General features: G+C 34.5%; 2 protein-coding genes across 6 annotated transcripts; both read right to left on the reverse strand.

The window, feature by feature from the left end:
- LOC115952598 (protein ZINC INDUCED FACILITATOR 1-like) lies at positions 1-13282 on the reverse strand. Of its 5 annotated transcripts, none has more exons than XR_004083475.1 (18): positions 12880-13282; positions 11736-11776; positions 9765-9825; positions 9560-9662; positions 9354-9456; positions 8477-8530; positions 8340-8402; positions 7948-7997; positions 7757-7832; positions 6295-6507; positions 6075-6162; positions 4643-4728; positions 4443-4566; positions 3756-3800; positions 3567-3655; positions 2061-2104; positions 1728-1843; positions 455-542 (listed from the first exon to the last, which is right to left on the reverse strand). XR_004083475.1 is itself a non-coding variant. In XM_031069772.1 (17 exons), the coding sequence occupies exons 1-17, from the start codon at positions 13031-13033 to the stop codon at positions 445-447; spliced, it is 1476 nt and encodes a 491-aa protein (XP_030925632.1). In that variant the 5' UTR covers positions 13034-13278; the 3' UTR covers positions 1-444. The 5 variants fall into 5 exon arrangements, 2 of the variants coding, with proteins under 2 accessions (XP_030925632.1, XP_030925633.1); XR_004083473.1 differs by having other exon boundaries at positions 4443-4550; positions 12880-13280; XM_031069772.1 differs by lacking the exon at positions 1728-1843 and having other exon boundaries at positions 1-542; positions 4443-4550; positions 12880-13278.
- Positions 13283-17681: 4399 nt separating this feature from the next.
- LOC115951664 (protein ALP1-like) lies at positions 17682-19597 on the reverse strand. The gene is made up of 4 exons (XM_031068826.1): positions 19548-19597; positions 18905-19076; positions 18222-18453; positions 17682-18142 (listed from the first exon to the last, which is right to left on the reverse strand). The coding sequence occupies exons 1-4, from the start codon at positions 19595-19597 to the stop codon at positions 17682-17684; spliced, it is 915 nt and encodes a 304-aa protein (XP_030924686.1).
- Between the last annotated feature and the right edge of the window lie 422 nt (positions 19598-20019).

Raw genomic sequence — 20019 nt, forward strand, 5'->3', positions numbered from 1 at the left:
TATCACAAAGACAGACCTAGGCCATAAGCCTATTTTATTTACATCTCTACTAGCAATATCCAATATCCAAAAGAGTAGCACTACATGGCCCAACAACGTGGGTTGTGATGATGCCTTGATCATTACCTTGCTAAAAGAGAATAATGACAAATACAAATGCTAGCAGTCAATTAGGACAGAATAAAGTGCACACATATACATCACTTTCTTTTTCTTTTTCTTTTTTTGGCAGATTTGAATAGGGGTGGTATTTTATGTTTAATTGAATGGTCATTTGAAAAGAGAGAGAGCAGGCCTTTTATCACCAAAATTCTTGATTGGTCAACATTAACATCAATGGCCTGCTGTAGGAAAGATCTACAGCATTTCTTAAATTATTCTTTGAAGGCTGAAATCCCAATATCTTGGGTTAGTCAACCTCTAGAATTAAGCTAGGAAATGTTGTCACTTGTCCACAGCTGGTTCAGCTAGAAAAGGTTTAAAAGTCATCAGCAGTCCAATCGCCTCAATCACGTTTAGGACGAAGAAAACCATGTGATCACCTGCAGCTCAACAAAACAATTGGACTCAGATGATTGAGACCTAAGTAACATAATAATATAAGAATAATTATTGAAACGTTCCTGCCTAGAGTGAAATAACAAAAAAGAAAGAAGAAAGAAATTTAAAAAATAAAAATAAATCTAAAACCGAGAAGATATTTAATTGGAATCAGCAGGGGCCTCTTAAAACACTTATTGCTGTAATTTATACTTGTGATTATGCAATTCCATGGTAGAAATTCATGGTTCAGCAACTCAATTCAACCAGTGCAAGGACAAGAGGATTCTGATTATTGGATTCCCTCAACATCTAGTTTAGTGTTTCTGACACTTTGGAACAGGAGCAGGGGGTTGCTTTTAGTGAAACAACATCATCAAATTTCAAATTCTAAAGCTACATCAAAGCTTTCTCTATAGCATGGCTAGCTACGAAAGATTGTAAGGAATGAAAGGCGAGAGTCAATTGAGGCTTTACTGGCAATACCGCTAGCATCTTATGCAGGAATGCCATGGAATGGAGGGATCGTATGTTCTCCAGCCTTACTACATAAACATTGAAGCTAGAAATGGTGAACTAAATCAGCAGTTTACAAGGACAACTTACGTTGCACACAATATTTGGCGAGAGAGAAACTTAGGACTTCATCAAAATTATTTTTAAGCACTTAGAATCAATTTTATAGACCAAGGCAGCTAAAGTTAAGTCAAAGTAGCTGCTGGACAGGATTAGAGACTCCTACAAGAGTATTTGTGAACAATGGAGCTTTTATCGATGTCCATTCATATTACTATGCTAGGTTTTCGTTAGCTGCTTTATGCTGTTTGACAGCCTCTACTGGACTTTTACTGCTTCTGTTGACCTCTGAAAGCAAACATTGAAAATCAATGTTTCTTATCCAGAACTTTGCTCAAGTCAGCTTAGAATGATTGTTCATTTCAAACAAGAAAAGAATCAAAGGAGAAAATTATAAAAAGATTCATATTTCATTCATTAGGTCTAACTTTATGGACTGGAAGGTGTTGGAATACATATCAGGAATGCCAATGTCCTACATGATTCAAGGAAGTTAAAATTGTCTTTATTTTTTATGGACAAGTTTTAAAGTACTCTCCCTTCCTCACCAAGGGTAGGATTATATGAGTATTTAACTACAAGAACAATTTTGAAGACAAAAAGCAACCAACCAAAAATTTTAGTTATCCGACCGCAGGACAAAGTCTTCATTTGAATGATCAAGTAGTGGGTGGAGGAACGTTTTTCCTAACCAGCTTGGAGGAAAATTCTGTCTCCAATCAAATGCCTTCAAACAAAATTCAAAGTACAGATTACTAAGAAATGATTGACAACTACACTCCCTAGTGAACTGAAACCAAAGTGGGATACGTACATAAGAATCCATCTATTGTAATAACTATGACTTGTACATACATACATACATATATATGATATAATGGCGATCTTCTTAACTTAGTACTTAGTTACAAAAAATAAGAATTACACTAAGTAAAGCTCTGTACCTGGAAGAAAGGCCACATTTTGACGCTTCTGTGCCCAGGAAAATCTGCAAAATGTTGTAACTAATTAACAATTGAAAAGAAAAACTTTTATATTATTTTTAATTGGAGATATGCTTAACATTACACTAGAATGCATGCATAAATAAAAGAGGGAGATGCATTTCTAAGATACCAAGGAATGGCACTAGGACTGGAAACTTATGGGGGCAGTAATCGAGGGGATAGAAAAAATGATATTCAGTTTATGGTGCTACCAGAAGTAAGCTGGTATGTCTTACTCATCCATTCCATCATCACTGTATCACATTAACTGCTTGTGTGAAATTACGTGGGTCATTGGCTGAGAGGGCTTTCATGAGCTCAATGGTTTTGGTATATATGGCTATGTAATCCATGTTAGCTAAATGAGCCACAAGCCAAAGACTCAATCGGGAATTTTCTCAAAGGTAGCTTAAAATCTATGATCTTTGTGGATGATGGTGGGCAACAATTGGTTGGTTTTTCCCTGGCAGACAAGTCTGTCATGCCACACTTTGTTAATTGTTCCAGCAATGTCAAAGCTGCCAAGGCTTTGGTGATTGCAAAGACTAGCAGCACCATAGAACCTCCTAGAGCCAGTAAGCACATCTCTCCTACCCAACATTTTTTTTTACTTAAAATTTTATTGATTCAATAAATCTAGAACCATGGGGGTGGAGGGTGAGGGTGGCACTTGCCATTGCACCCTTCTGCTACTAAGTATGAAGACCATAATGTGTAATGCCAAAACAAATCTCATTTTAGATGACCTGGCCCGCTAAATATGAAAATTATTAGCAAAATTAACTTGATGCGGTCAAGTTATTGAAAGCCAATAGAGATATTGCTATTGCTCTGGTTTCTTTTAAAAAGTCTTTCAATAGCAGTTAAAGTTCTGACTAAATAACAAAAAACTTTGTCAAAATATATTTTTCTGTTTCTCAAAATTCAGGGAACGAGTAAATTGAAATTTTCATTTTCTTTAGAGGAAAATGGGAAATAGCAAGAACCTTATTTAGTGTTTTTCTATGTCCTTAAAGGGTTTACAGATATTAGCAGTTCAAAGATATTTATTTTTCACACATATTTTCTTATATATCTTTCCATCGTTCACCAGATCCTACTCAGAAAATTGATTTTATCTTTCCCACTTGTTCTCAACATTCCCAACTCTAATTTGTGCCAAATTAATGGCTCAATTTTAGTTTCTAAATTGCTTTTTTGAACTATAGGATATATCTATTAGACAACATAGACTTGGCCCAACTTTCTAACACTCATTTTCTCTTAGTTGTTCATTTAAGTAAAACTTTGGATTTAAGTAGCACAATGTGACTTGCTTCAACTACACTAGACCCCCCCACCAAAAAAAAACCCTATCTGTTACAGCTTGAAGAAACAAAATAAATTCAAAAAAAGCACCAATGAGAACCTCAATTAAATAGTGAAATTAGTGAATGGACAATTGGTTCACTAAGATAAACTTACAGTGAACCTCCACCAGCTGGACCAAGTGCTTTAAATAAAGACATAGCAGACAATGATATGCCATTTGCCGCTCCTCTTTCCCCTTGGGACTGTCATTAATGTCAGGTAAGCTTTTAACCCACAACCAATTCAAGTGAATAAGACACAGAAAAATAAGAAAATGTGCACATCAGAAATAAGTAATATTACCACAGCTCTGTTCTGAAGAAGGAACAATCCTGTAGTGATTGATACCTGATTATGTTTGAACAACATGTAAGAGTCGCATCAAAATTTTATTTATTTTCAATAAGTTAAGAGTCACAGAAAATATATAACATGAAACTACAATGGTAGCAATTTATTTTGGCTAAGTAAAGGTTTTTGAGGGGATTCGACCCCCCTAAATTGCCCCACTACCAGGGGTGGATATGACAGTTGGCCAAAAGGCCATTAGCAACTAGAACGTTAGCAATTTTCAATTAAAATAATATGCTCATTACAGAAATGGAAGATAGATATTATGTATTTCTCCTTTGTGATATGTGTGTGTGTGTGTGTGTTCATCTTAAATTTTTCAGCATTTACTTGTGTACGCACAATTTTAGACATGAATGTTTACATAAGAGCTCATACTTGCTTATAGATGGCAATGATATTGGCTTAACTTCACTAGTTTTAAACTTTTAATACTAACATCAATATATTCGAAGTACTTTAAACATGGATTTGGTACCTAATCTAAGTACTATAATAATCTTAATAATTTGTGTAATCAATTACTACAATATTAACCTTTTTACTACAGTATTCCAAAATTATAACATAGGGCATGGAGCTCCTATTAAGCATGTATAGAAAACAAAAGTACATTTTCCAGTTTGAGCATGCACTTACAGCAAGCACATTCTTCAATAAAGATGCACAGCCAATCAATAGAGCGAGGCTGAGACCAGAAAGTGTAGCTATAAAAGGGTAACTTGACAGCAATGGTATGCTTAAGGCCTTCATAGGAAACCAACTAACAATAAGAACAAAATTTATAATATGCAAAGGGAAAAGGCAATGATATATAAGAGTATTTGTTATAGACATACTGCCCCAATGCGAGATGTCCTGATGGGCCCAAAAAACCTCTCCACCAATGGGTATAAAAATAGCTGAAAGAGCAATAGACCGAAACCTAGTAGTTTACAAAAGAAAAGGCAGTCATTAAATATTTAATAAGGATTACACAAATTGTAAACTAAGAGGACTGATATGAACTGCATTTTAGCGCGTACATTACTAGATAAAGTCCATGATGAAAAATGAAAAGATTTGTTGCAGTCCTTGCGGTATATATTTGTTTCAGTTGAGATGCTGTAAAAGATTCTAAAAACTAAAGCATTTTCACTTTTAAGAGCCATTGGATTGGCTTAATAGTATATTCTCTATTGAAATAAAATGATAATAGACTGGAAAAATATAAATAAAGGAAGAAGCTTTTTCTTTTGCAGCTCAATTAATGAAAATTTTGTCTTGAAAACCAGGAACAAAGCTGTAGCCTTTGCACCTAAAGCAAGTAATATACTGTAACTGTGTGCACAAACCTTGTCTTTTGGGGTTCAAATGTAGAGAAAGATGGAGAGGATTTTTAACTGTGAACATTCAAGAATTTTCTGCCCATTACAGCTGATTTTTCTAGTGAGGATAATCCATGTTATTTTCCACCTGTTCATTTCTTTTATTTGACCACATTTTCTAATTAGTTTGTCCAAGAAAACATTGAGAAGCCAAGACAAGTATAATACATGGGAGCTCCTTACATTGTGAGATATTTACACAACTGGTTAAAGAGCAGTGAAGACATGAAAAGAGTTCTTGAATAGCAATTTGGTGAGGCATCAATTGACTAGAAGTATTGGAAAACAGAACTGAGCAATAATGCATCTGAGGTTTAACCAAATCAACACCATAAGAATTCACCAAAACTTGAAGTACTTTACTAAGTTGAGTGTCATTTTGGGGGTATTATTCTTAGGATTTGAATTTATATATCTTCCCATATTACGATTGCTGTGACCTTCATATAGTCCCTCCTTAAAGGTTCGTTGTATCAACAATTTAAAGTTGAATAGTATCTCCATTTTATTCTTTTCTTATTTTTTCTGATATTTTCTTTGATAAAGTATATGCATCACTCTTCCTAACTTTTGTTTGCCTACTTAAATCATTTAAACAATAAAGGAGAAATTACACTTTACCACCCTGAACTATAGTTTAGGGTGGTAAAGTGTAATTTCGCCAAGCCCCAAGAATAAAATAAAATAAATTGCAGCAGTAGCAATGAGATCAAATCAGTTCAAGTTGATATGAAGAAACAATGATTTTAGAGTGCTAGGGGACAGACTATCGAACTGCTAAGGAGAAAGAAAGAAAAAAAATGAGACCAAGCCCTTTTTTCTAAAATATAGTGTAGTTGCATTCGCTGGGGGGTGGGGTTGGTGGAATGTCACATTGACGGTAATATACCATCTGGCCATATACCTGAAACAGCGAGAACTTCACCAACATCTGCAGTTGAATAGCTCAATCCCCCATATTTCCTGGGACTAACAGCCCATAATGAAAAAATCTGAAGACCAAGATGAATAAATACTAAAAAGAATCTAGTAAGTACAAAAGAGAATCACAGTTGAATTATAGTAAAAGAAAAAAAAAAAAATATATATATATATATATATACACACACACATATATATATTACCTCTGAATAAGCCATATCATGAAGTTGGAAAACACAGTATACAATGATAGATGACATCAAGGGCCAATTTTTCAGAAGGCTCTGTAAAGAAAATTGATGCCTCTCCTCAGAAATTTGTATATTTCCTTTCTCACTGGGCCCATAGGCAGTGGCCTCTAGTGCATCATATGAGTCCTCAAGTACTTTGTTTTTAGTATGTATATGTAGTGTTTCCTGCACCATGCAGAGATTTTTAATCATTGAAAGTCTAAAATTATGAAGATTAACCAATCACATTAAGAGTAGCATATAGGACGTTCTAATTCATACTTCACATTTGAACATAAATAATTAAAATAATAATGGACCTTAGCATGGAGAAAGTTATGATCTTGAAGTTTGTTATGGTTCAGAAAAGGATTTAGGGTTTGTAGATTGAATAAAGGTATAAAAAGCTTGAATTTTGGTGGCTGGAAGAGGCTGGGAATTGAAGAATCTGCTATTAGAAATTTTGGATGGCAACAAGATTAAAATTTAAGGATGTTCAAGGTTTATTTGATGGCTAATAATTAGGAAAAATGTAGGCTTTTATACCTTGGTAGGGAATGGGAAAGAGTTTGATTTGGTTGCAAAGAGAGAAGAAATAAAGAGGGAATTTTGTTGCTGTTCAGGAGTTGCACGAACAGTAACATTGCACCAAAGAAGAGGAAGAAGAAGGAAAAGTGAAACACTCTAGCAACCCTTGCCTCAGAACTCAGATCACTCATAAGTCGTAACTCCTTTACTCAAAGTCTGAACTCTTTGAATACAATGAAGGACACATAATTAAGAAAATAACCCCAAAAATAAAATTATGTGCAGGAATATTATGTAATTTCAGATCTGTTCCTATTCATAAGAATTAAGAATGCCCATAACTCATTAACTCATGACTCAATTTAAAAACTTTTTTAACCTTAAGATATATTTATATAAGCTTTAGAAGCACAAAGCTCTAGGCCAACTAGCTTCAACCCAACGTTGCACAATGGCCCAACAGATTAAAATCTCTTAAGCTGCCAAAACTGGAAATCACAACAGCAACTTGACTCTTATTCCATGGCTGTATCACATTCAGTGCAAGATAGACTTTGGCAGAACTTGGTATACAGATGCAAGTATTGATAAGAATGTTGTCCTCAACTGATGAGTTTCCAGCCTTCAGGCTTCAGAGTTGTGAACTTAAATGGTGCTACCAACTTCCGACAGATTTGAGAAGCTATAGGAAATTCTGTCCACATTCTCAATTGATAATTTGATATTCTTGAGAAATATATGTACTTAACTTTCATTTTACTTTTTCACAAAGAAAAAATGTATCAAACTATACAAGAACCATATATTAAGAAAGATTAAGACACAGGTGACTGAAAAAAATAAAAAATAAAACAGAAGCTACGTAAGAAAATGATAAAGGGCTGTAAATTGTGATGTAGCAACATACCGGGAGCCAACAGCTTAGAACAGCAACTCCCAATGCAAAGATTGATATGAGAAGGCATGGTAACAGGTATGGAAACCTACAAATATCATTTATGTTTTACCAATTAAGCAAAAACACTGAATGAAAATTATTGTTTGAGATATCCATAAAAGTAATGCTTAACAAAATATAGTAGAAAGTCTGTTGCTTACCTACCGAAAAGAGATTCTTCAGAAAATATGTTTGGATATTTCTCCGCTGGCTAATAGATTGATAGACAACAAATCAATAAGTTCAAATTGCAATACAAAAAACTAAATCAAAGAAGACAACTAAAATTTGTCCATAATTTCCTGCACAGGGGGGGTGGTGGTGGGGGGTTGAGGGTGAGGTGGGGAGTGGAAGGGAGGCCTCAATCTGAGTTAAAATCTTGATTTCCACAAATCACGTTGAAGCAATGTTTTACTAATTATTTAGAGGATTCATGGTTAGCCAAAAATATAATTTTCAGCTCATAATGCACCACTAATTATTTTTTAAATATGCTTCACATAAGGAAACTATCGCAAAAATGAATCATTGGATAAATAAATAATAAAAGTACCTGGGCAAGATAACCTCCAAGAGCTGGACCAATGACTAATCCAATGCCCCATGATGTGCTAATCTGAAAAAATTTCTCCCTTCACTATTATGCATCATACTTCAAAAATTCATAACAAGAGGGAAAAACTTCCTTACAATTGACAATCCCAAAGCTTGATATTCTTTACGGCAAATTTCTGAAGCATAAGCCTGATTACGGTCAAAAGCTTGATAAATTTACATGTAATCCAGTAACAATGAACACTAATAAAAAAAAAGTTATTTCTCATAACCTCTGTAGAACATGAACGTTGATTGTGATAATACATAGTAGCAAAACCAATGCAGGACAAATGGCTAAATGTTTGTTTCTTAAATATAAAACAACAGCTAGGAACCCTCCAAAGGATAACATATGGGAGCTAGCAGCAAAAAAACCCATCAGGTCACAAAAATCATAAGCAAAGGCAGAAAGCACTTCAGGATAAAAGCAAGGACCTTGGAAGTCCATGATCACAACTTAGTCAAATCAAGACCAACCCATGCCCTAGGTATGGTGATGTATCGATGAGGTTTAATTGCAAATGGATTCTGCTTGAGGTTGCATAGGCAGAACTGAGTCTGCCATATCAAACTAGGGGCGATCATAAGGTGTGATTATCCACAACTGCTTTCCACCGTGTCATGTAATGAGTCTCATGACAACATAAGTTGGCCCGATTTTATGGTTGCCTATGGACAGAAAAACAAACACATTGACGTCTATCTACATTCATTTTTGGATACTAAACAGTTTCTGGGATTTACAAGTCTGTAAATTTCCTCATTTAATGCCATCAGTGCATCACTGCCTCCCTAACCATGTCTAAGCACAACAAAAAAAATGCTCCATGACTTCTTAAACATGAACTCATGAAGACCTGGGAATGGCACGATACAAACCCTAAAAGCGAACATATGGACAATTTCAAACTATTATTATTTTTTCTTTGTTACAGAACCCAAATATCTATTCCTAACACAAGAGACATACCCTCATTGGGCCAAGTATACCGCTCAAACTTCCAAGAAGAAACCTTGTGGAAACTGCCATCCAAAAGTTTGTACTGAGGCCAAAAAGAGTATTGAAAATAACCCTGAAATGGTCATTACCAAAAGCAGAGGTAACAAAATGAGGAAAACTTGCAGAACTTTATCAAAAAGTAGTATCATGGGAAACTCATAATGAGCTGTACTAACAGTGTAACTGAGCCAAACAATATTACAGGCTTTCTACCATATCGATCAGCTATCATTCCCCAGAGCACAGAAGTCAAAGCTCTTCCAAACATAAAGGCAGATCCTTCAAGAATGGGAGGTATAATAAGCACTAAGGGACTCACACAATATTCTTAAAGAGTAAATAGACCATAACATAGATGTTATGCATAGAAAATATGCTCACCCACATAACCAGCATAATAGCCAATATCTTCCTCCCTTTCTGCAATATGAAAGTCTCTTATCTGCAAAAAGTCAAATTGCAAGGGCACCAAATAAAAAAAATGAGGGCAACATAATGGGGCGCAACCCCACACACACACACATTTAATTGGGATGTGGCTCTAAGCTGTTTGATTTATAGGAACAGAAATATGACCAACAAAGCTCAAGTTGTTAAGCATGTAAAAACATATAATGATAAACTTTTGACAGGTTAAAAAATTTGCACCAATATTAAGACCCGGTGCACCAATTTGACTTGGGGGTGTTGATTTATTCGCAGTGGGTTGAGAAGTTTCTTTGCTACCTATTTCATTAGGAACCACAGATCCGCAAACAATTCAAGAATGAAGAGTGGCAATTTCAGGTCAATGATGCAAAAAAGGAAAAAAGTAGTAGAAGAACAATAGCAATAAGCTTCCTCAACGTTCAATAGTCACAACATTTAAAATGAGTATATTAATTATAATTCAATAAATGACACATAAATAGCAAGCAGAAAGTACAAGGAAGAGATGTACTAATTTGAATAAAAATTTGATAATATTGCAAGATTGCCTTAAATTAAAGAAACATGGTCAAGCTAGAAACACTATAAATGCAAAAGAAAAGAATATATATATATATATATATATATATATATATGCCAAATTCCAATGTACTAATTTTCATAATTATTTTACCCCAAATGGAGAACCAAAATGAATTAACATGGGGCTGTTTGCATATCAAATGCAAAACGAAATTATTCACCAGTGTTTTACTTCTACTTGACATTCAAAACAAGTCCATCTTGTTTTTTTACAGTATTCAACTGAGACTTAATTAATATATTGCATTCTATTAAGACTTCAACAAATGATGTAGTTTACACTTCTGGCAATCATTTTCAGTTAGGTCTAAAATTTTCAAATTTAACATTAACCTCTAAAGAAAACAGGAGTAAATTTTGTGGGAATGTTAACAAACCTGCAAATGCAAATGCAAATGTTGGTTTCATGAACTTCTAAAGAAATTTTATAAGCATAGAGGAATTGAAGCATTTTCTTTTAGCTGGAAAGTTCATGTAGAAATCTATCTATCATTAGAGCCTAACAGCAAAGGGTAGGAACTGTAGACCAGCTTGAAGTTAGAGTATCCTTATAGATATAGATATAGATATTAATTGTATATAATTATCAGTCCATGTGAAGTTAAAAGATAAAGTGAAGTACTTGCCATACAAAAAGGGTCAAATATTATGCTCAGTTTTATCATTTGAGAATCATTCTAATGTGGGAGTAATTATGCAAAACTCTAGGAGCAATGCTCCCTCCTCTCACATAATAGTAAATCCTACTAATTAAATTATTGGGGTCCACCATTCATGTGAAAGTAGGGAGAATTGCTCCCAGAGTATTGAATAATTCTCTCTGATGTGAAAATTATTTAGTAAAAAACGGTCACTTAATTATTTGGGTGTCTCTAAAAGCCTTGTAGTTCAACTGGTATCTCTTGATGTTTCTAACAAAGATATCTAGGGTTCAAATTCCCCTCCCCCAATTATTTAATTATCAATATATATATATGGGAGTCCATGAGTGTTGCAACTCTCAAAACTGTTGTAATATGTAAAATGAATTTTAAAAAAAGAAAAAAGAAGCCACACATCTTAATGCACGTGACTACGCCCACCTCACATATATATATATATATATATATATGGCAAAAAATAAGTTCTTTCACTATACTCCTTGGAGATTCTTGATTGGTGCTGAGCTAACTAGTGCAAAGTCATATCTCTTTTGTTAATAAGATCCAAAAAGTTTATTGATCTCATGGGGTGCAGATTAATAATTGACAAAATAAACACTAACAGAAGTGATTTGTTTTTATAGTCGTGTGCTCCACCTTCTAGAAACCAGATAGGAGTTTCACAAAGTAACCTACTTACCATGAAATATAGGAAAGGGAACAGAGATGATATTGGCAAAGCTGCAGATTAAAACCACAAAAGAGGTATGTTATTGTTGCAATTCTTTGGGTAAAAAAAGGGGTAATAAAGAAACTATCATTGTTTTCATAAATGAAATGGAACATATAAGAACGAAACATAGGATAGGAACTATCACTAATTCATTGTACTCTGGAAACTACTGTCTAATGTCAGTAAAGTTCCTGCAACTAAATATATACAGAGCAGTATTCCACAGAAATCATTGATTCTTCACACAAGTGCAGAATGAATTAACACCTATTCTATCTTAGAGGTAAATAAATGAAGACATCAAACACTCAGAAAGCAAATAGACATAATCATACAAGTCTGAAACACTGGACTTATCCAAATAAGTTGTATCTGTTTAAATTTGACCTCATTCAGACATCTTCTATTGATTCATGTCCACACAAAGTAGATAATTTTTAAACTAGTAATTTACACATGCACCTAGTGGGTCTTGACCCACGACCTCACCCTCCACTTTGTTCTTAGAACTTAGAAGGGGAGGTAGTGCTATTTGAGCTAGAGCTAATCGGTGCCCACACAAAGCAAAACTCTTTATGAACAATACATTTTTCTCAGGTTGGCATTTCCTGATTTCCATCCCAATTAAATTTAAATGTTCAATAGACCCATTATGCATGGTCCAACATGAACAACAACTGCACCAAAGATTGCCTTTATTAGATTTATTTGCAACTAACCAGAATGCCGCATAATAAGTGAACAAGACCGCTTGTTCTGTATATGGTTTTCAATATCATTTTTCAAAACTAAGAATTAACGAATTAAGTCATGCATTTTTTGAAGTGGTACTGGTAAGGTCAACCTCAATAGAGTTTGACTTTAGTGCATGAGTAACAGCTCAGCTCCACATATGCCTATGCTAAACTGGGCTCACATACAGGTAATGAGAGACATATTTTGTCTCCTTTTTTTTCTTTTTAAACAGAACCACTTAAGAAGACATTTTTAAGTCCAATGTTTCATTATCCAAAAACCCAAATAACTACCATTGCTGTCTCCCATAACCAACAATCTTAAATAGACAAAACAAACTTGCAAAACACAAAGAATGAAACAGAGTTTTGGGTACCTGCAGCAAGGACCACGATGAAGAGGAAGAACAAATGCTTGTAAGGAAGGCCAAGGGAGCTTTCTTTAAGCTTGTCAATCTTACAACCTGGGCAATTCTCATAGTATTCAACCTTGTCCTTCTTCTTCAGCAACACTTCGTTAATCTCAGCCATAGTAACAGTATTAACTTATCAGAACTCTCTCTCTCTCTCTCTCTCTCTCTCACACTCTCTGCTTCACAAGAACGCATGCACATACCCCCCTCAACTACCACTCTACCAGTCCAACACCCATATTTATTGATTCTAACTAATCCATTCTAACTAAGATAGTATTAGTACTAGAAAACAAGATTCTTTAGAATGGGCTTTGCGAGCGCCACATGCAACAGTGCAACCGTCTTTACTGGTAGCTGGCAGATTCTGCACCATCATTTATTCCCACAATGAGTTAAGACTTAAGACATAAATGTTGGCTTGTAAAGAAATATCCCAAAAGCATAAAACTACTTTATTATTGATGGGGACGGGGGAATGAATGATATCCTATGGTCGTTGTGTTCAAGAGTAGCGGCTGTGTCTTAAGTATAACTACTCACGTCTTTGATGAAAGAAACCCGATTATATTGGACTTTGCTAAAAGGTACCGTCCAGCATCTGTAAATGAACGAGCTATAGTTCATTTATGGTATATCATAAATTTCATTGCATAGAAAATTGGTAAAATTTTATTTTTTAACTGTGATTTATCACAAAATAATTTGATTTTTTCCATCTAAACTGACACATATTTAATTTTTTCTACATTTCTAAAAAAATGTGAATTGTTTATTTTAAATTTTATCACAATAATGAGTATTGTACATCATCCATTAACAGCATCCTTTAAAAATACATATTTTAATGTTTAAATATTAAAAATTATTGTTTAAATAATAATATCAAACACCCGTGTCTTTGTAATTGGGATTTTAATACTGTTTGTTTCCATGCGTTTTTAAAAATGTCATCATTCAATATGCCCTATCAATCTCATCTATTGGTCAAAATAACAAACTGGGTCAATGATGTCTACCTGTCCTCCCAACATCCATCTCTATTTCAGTACCTTTTTTTCAGATTCATTTCTTCTTTAGCTTCTCCAATTTTCATCCGAAAGAACGAGAACAGCCCCTGCCGAACCTAAAAAGCCCCATTTCAATATGTTGGTGATTTTAGCAACTTCTCAATATTTTTCAATTTAAATAAATAAGCACTGTGTTCATAATATTTTTATAATAATTTCACAACAAATCATAGTAGTAAGTTATTATTGATTATAATTTAAATCAACAATTTAAATTATTTTTTTATCCACCCATGACAACTAATAACAACCTGTTACTTATGACTTAGTGTGAAAATATTATAAATATAGCCTTTCTCATTTAAATAGAGAAGAATATAGTTGATTTCATTTTTTAAGTAGCTGTATTTAATTTAATAGTATTATCCGAATGGGCTTTCATTTCATTGTTTCACATATAGCAATGAATTAGACCCGTAGATCAATAATGGAATTCTTGGTTAGAAGAGGAATATGGCATGAATAAGAGAAGCGTAGAGTATCTATCAACTGTGAATGGCATGTTGTCTAAACTATGGACTTGAGGTGAGGATTCTACCGAGACTTGTTGGAAATCATCGGTTGGGTTGGCCCAATCAAGAAAGTCATACGAGTTTTGGGCATTGTTTGGACCGAGAATTTGGGGTCGAAGGCGATTCTTTGTTCGCCAAACACGTAAACTTACCAAATCTATTTTCATGTCATTTTCATACTCTTTCCCAATATAATGTAGACATTTAATGTGAAAATGTGAATATTATGTGAAACATTTCATAATCAGAGTGTGAAACAATGATTTATCGACCCCAATTGCCAACTTAAAAGTAATTGGGAAATCTCTAAATAATAAATTAAAGATTCATTTAGTTGAGAGGATGAAAGTGGGAGAACAGAAAATATATGAATGATATCAAATGTTTTAGTTAATCATTATGTGTATTTAGTGAAGAAGATATAAAAGTGAAATAATAAAACAATTTATTTGAACAAATTTACTATTATACTTTTATTACATTAGGATTTAGGAGATGATAGAAAAGATTGTAATTAAGAATGACAAAATAGTAAATTTCATTTAAAAAAACCATTTTCTCTTCACATTTTCCTTCTCAAATTGGGATAATGGTTTTTGGTGGGTTGAGTAGAAAACACCACTTAGCCCCTTTTCCATTCTCACACATTTCCACCACACCAAACAATGGTAGACTTCCATTTTCTATCATCTACCTTTCTTGCTCAACCAAACGGACCATAAAGAGCTCTTAGGTTAAAGGTATCCACGGCTTGAGTCGAATTTAAACTCAACTTGGAACTTGATCCAACCACATTGAGTGGGGGAGTGCAAAACCCAATGTCAATCGAGCATAGATAATGACATGAGCTATATGAATTGTACAACAATCTCCCTATCACATCAAAAGTATTATATTCAATTCATGCAAAACTTCAAGGCCATAATAATAAGGACTATTTTTTTTCTTCTTTTATCCATCATCCCTAAAATCCAGCCAACCAAACGGACCCTTAGTCTCCCTCTACTATAAATATGCCACTCTCACCTCTCATAAACTTGCACCATTACCTTTCTTCTTTTATATACTCTCTCTCTCAGTCTCTTTCTAAACTCGTCATTACCAACACAACTTCTTTACTATTTTACTTTCCTTTCCCATCTTTTCCTTTTCTATACTTCATTGAAAATTTAATATGGCAACGTCCTCTTGAACACAACTTGGCTCAAAAAACTTTCCTATCATCAACCTTTCGGCTTGTAGATTAAAAGTGTCAAAGGGCATTGTTGATGCATGTGATAAATTTGGGTTCTTTAAGGTTATTAACCATGGTATTCCAAATGACATTATTGAAAAAGTTAAATAAGATGGTTTTAGTTTTTTTGCTAAACCAATGTTTGCAGTGCAACAAGCTGACCTGGCTAATCCTCTTGGCTATGGCCACAAAAACATAGGTTCCAATGGAGATATGGGAGAGCTTGAGAATCTTTTACTTAGTACTCACCTTTCATACATTGCTAAGAAATACAATACCATTTCTAATGACCCTTCAGGACTCTGGTGTTTAATATGCATGGCAAGATTGCAACGGTTGCATGTCGTAGAATAGTTTTATTGGCTCTTCAATTTCTATTTTGTAAAAATTCCTCTTTTATTTTTCGTTACACATTAAATTAATAGTCAAAAGATTAATTAAAATATATGTGAATAGAGAAATTTGGTTAAAATCATTTTATTTGCCATGGACCGACCATGGTCACAAACTAAAATAATAGGCATTGGTAAATTTTTATAAATGAATGAAACAATCCTATTAATAATAATTGTACAAAAAAGAGAAAGAATGATCCAAAATGTGATTTTCCTCTTTCATGTTGCTGCTAATGCATGTCCCAACTAGCGAGGTGGGACACTCTTATTTACATAAAAGTTAAGGTTAGGCTAGGGTGAGTTTGGTTGCACTTTTAAAAACTTGACTTTTTGAAAAAGTGGGGTTTTCTAAAAGTGCAGTTTAAAAAAGTGTTTTTTGAAAAAACTGAGTGTTTGGTAAAAATTGTTAAAAAATACTTTTTGAAAAAGCTGAGTGTTTGGTTAGAACTTTATAAAAGTGACAGTTTTAGAGATAAATTACCAAAAAGGACAATGTATATATATAGGGGTGTCCACGGGTCGGTCTGGGTCGAGTTTGTGCCCAACCCGAAACCGACCCGCTCACATCGGGTGGGACGTTGAACGACCCGCCGTCGACCGCCGGCAACCTCGAGTCGAGTCAGATTGGGCTCCGGTGGACAACGGTCGAGTCGGTCGAAGTCGGAGTGAGTTTTAACCTCCAAATCTTCGTCGGAAATCGCCAAATCTTCGCCGGATCTCGCCGGATCTTCTCTGGATCTTCGCCGAATCTGTTGATTTTTCGTCGGATTTGTGCGACAACCACGGGATCAAACCAAGAAAGACCACCTCAAGCCCAAATTTGAATGAAAACTTCCATCTCATCGCCGGATCTTCGCTGATCTTCACTGGATCTTCGCCGAATTTGTTGATTTTTCTTCGGATTTGTGTGACAACCACGGGATCGAAGCAAAAAACACCACCTCAAGCCTAGATTTAAGCGAAAACTTCCATCTCATCGCCGGATCTAACCAAAAACTACCAAATCTTTGCCGGTCTTCTTCCACGGGATTCGGCGGTCGAATCGGGTTCATCGGGTTTTGGAGAAGAAAACCCGCCATCCGACCTGCCTGAATCGATTCTTCGTGGCGAAGACAGGTCGCCAACCGTCACCAACGTTGGATAGGCCAGTTTTCAGGTCGACCCGGACGGTTTGAGCGGGTGGGTCGATTTTTGGTTTCTGGTGGACAGCCCTATATATATATAAGAGTTTATTTCATACTTAAATCAATTACTTCATATACTTAAATCAACTATTTCATACTTATTTTAATAATGTTTGTGTTTAGTTCTTTTTAGTGTCATAATTATTTGTTATTACCATTAATGACTTCTTATCAAAATTATATAAATCTAAATAATTTTCATCATCATGAAGCACAAACTGAAAATGCAAAAAGATGATAAAATACACACCAATAATCCAAGTTTAAAATTGTACTACATAAAAATGTAAAAAGATGATAAAATACATACCAATAACCCAAGTTTATATTGTATTACATGATATTAAAAAAAGAAAAGAAAAAAAAAACTACTAATTACTATCCCCCCAAATGGAATTTGCAATAGAATCACGAAGAACCACCATCTCAGGGTCTATTAAAGATCTTGAGTTCTGCTCATAACTACTACTTGCTTCACTATTATGTTCTCTTCTAGAAATTGAATCTCGATTGGCGTGTATGAAGCCCTTATCATCCCTATCATTTAGTCTAACAAAATTATGAAGAGCCATAATAGCAGATACAATAAGTATTTGGATATGGAATGGAAAAGATGGCATATTTCTGATAATTCTCCATTTATTCTTCCATACACCAAAAGTACGCTCAATCACACATCGAAGAGATGAGTGAGCATGATTAAATTTTTCATGTCTAATTCTAGGGCTTCCACCTCTCCTTCGAAATTCCTGAATATGGTAAGATATCCCCTTGTATGGTGCCAAATAGCCTTTCATCATTGGATATCCAGAATCAACTACATAATATTTCCCTAGAAAAAAAAAACTCAATTATATTAACACACACACAATATGTCATTATAATGACCAATTGATAAACCAATTACAAACCTGGTGGTGGGTTTGGAAAATTGTTACTTTGTGCACGAATAGTATCAAGAAAAATGGAGGTGTCATGTGCTGAACCTTCCCATCCAGGCAAAACAAATGTGAATAACATATCAAAGTCACATGCAACCATCACATTTTGGGTTGGATATCCCTTTCTTCCAAAGTATGGAATGGACTTATCAGTAGGTACAATCGCCATCACATGTGTGCCATCAATCGCACCGATGCAATCCTAATAAAAATATTAATAGTTTTCAGTTCCACATACATTGTATTATCTTATAGACAATAGCACTTATTCAAAACTGCAATAGTACACATACTTGGAAATGTGGCTAATAAATTGGATGGTCTTGTAATTGGGATGGAACTTCACTAAAAGTTGGATCTGAAGGCTTTACATATGTAGCTGCAAAGCGAGCACCCAACAGAGTGATCATCTTCTTAAAATGTCTACTTATGGTTTCACCCGAATGTTGAAATATTTCTTGAACCATTCGGTTACATGTTCCATGACCAAGTATCAGTAAACAAATTGCCACTGACTCTTCTAACCTTATATTCCTTGAATGTTGAAGTCCATAATCATGTTGTAAAACTTGACACAAATTATGAAAAACCTCATTTTTCATTTTAAACATGTTGTAACACAATTTCTCATTACCTTCCATACAACGTCTCACCCAATCCCACCCTGTTTGTTCAGAATCATAATAAGGAGTCTTATTAATGTACTTATTGAAATATGTCACAACTGCTTCACATGTGACTGCCACAAGCTGGTAAAACTTCTCATCAGAATCATCGTTACTATCATCATCATCAGAATCACTATCACTGTCATCATCACCGTCACTACTCTCATCATCATCATCATCATCATCATCATCATTGTTATCACCATCATTATTATTGTTAGCATTGTTATAATTGCCATCATTCAAGTAACCACCATCATGATCAGCATAATAATTTCTGTAATCCCCATCTATTAACAGTTCCATATAGCCACTCTCATGAGTAACATTATAATCATCCATATTGGTTTAGCCTATACAACAAAGTAATAAATAATCAACCATTGCTAATACTACTTTAATACAAATCAACATAATAATCAACAAAGTAACAAAAATGCAACAATAACACTTTAATGAAAATGTCAAATGTGTTTACATTACACATATATTAGTCCAAAGCTAATACTAAATATCACATAACTTAGTTTAAGGTTAATACAACATAGCTAATACAACATAAAACTAATCTTAGTCCTAAGCTAATACAACATAAAGTTAATATTAGTCCTAAACTAATACAGAGTACCACATAAGGTTGGTCACTTCTTTTGATTCCAAATCATTCCTTGTAGCCATTGTAGCTGTAACTCTGGCTCCTTGAAATTTAGAAACATCTCCCTACGTGACTTTTTCATTAAGACATAGGAAGCTTGAACCACAAACATACTGTCTACCCCAGGAAGTGCTCTCACAATCTCCATGACATTATCAATTGAACTTGGTGACTTTCGAGAAGTACTTGCAGACCTATTCTGACATATATTTATTAATTGATTAATACGATCGTCCAACATTGCAGCTCCTCCTATCTTCTTCTTTTTCTTCTGTAAGGGTATTGATTCACTAGTTCGCTTTTGTCATGAACTACGTGATTGACTGGTATGTCCTTGCTGCAAACTATCAATGTCTAAACTCATGTCACATTGATTATCCTTAAATTCAGAGCTACCAGATGAATCACCAGCACCCTCTTGTGGCATTGTTGGAGGGAGTGTATT

Source organism: Quercus lobata, chromosome 7, assembly GCF_001633185.2.
Source record: "Quercus lobata isolate SW786 chromosome 7, ValleyOak3.0 Primary Assembly, whole genome shotgun sequence".
Classification (NCBI taxonomy): Eukaryota; Viridiplantae; Streptophyta; class Magnoliopsida; order Fagales; family Fagaceae; genus Quercus; species Quercus lobata.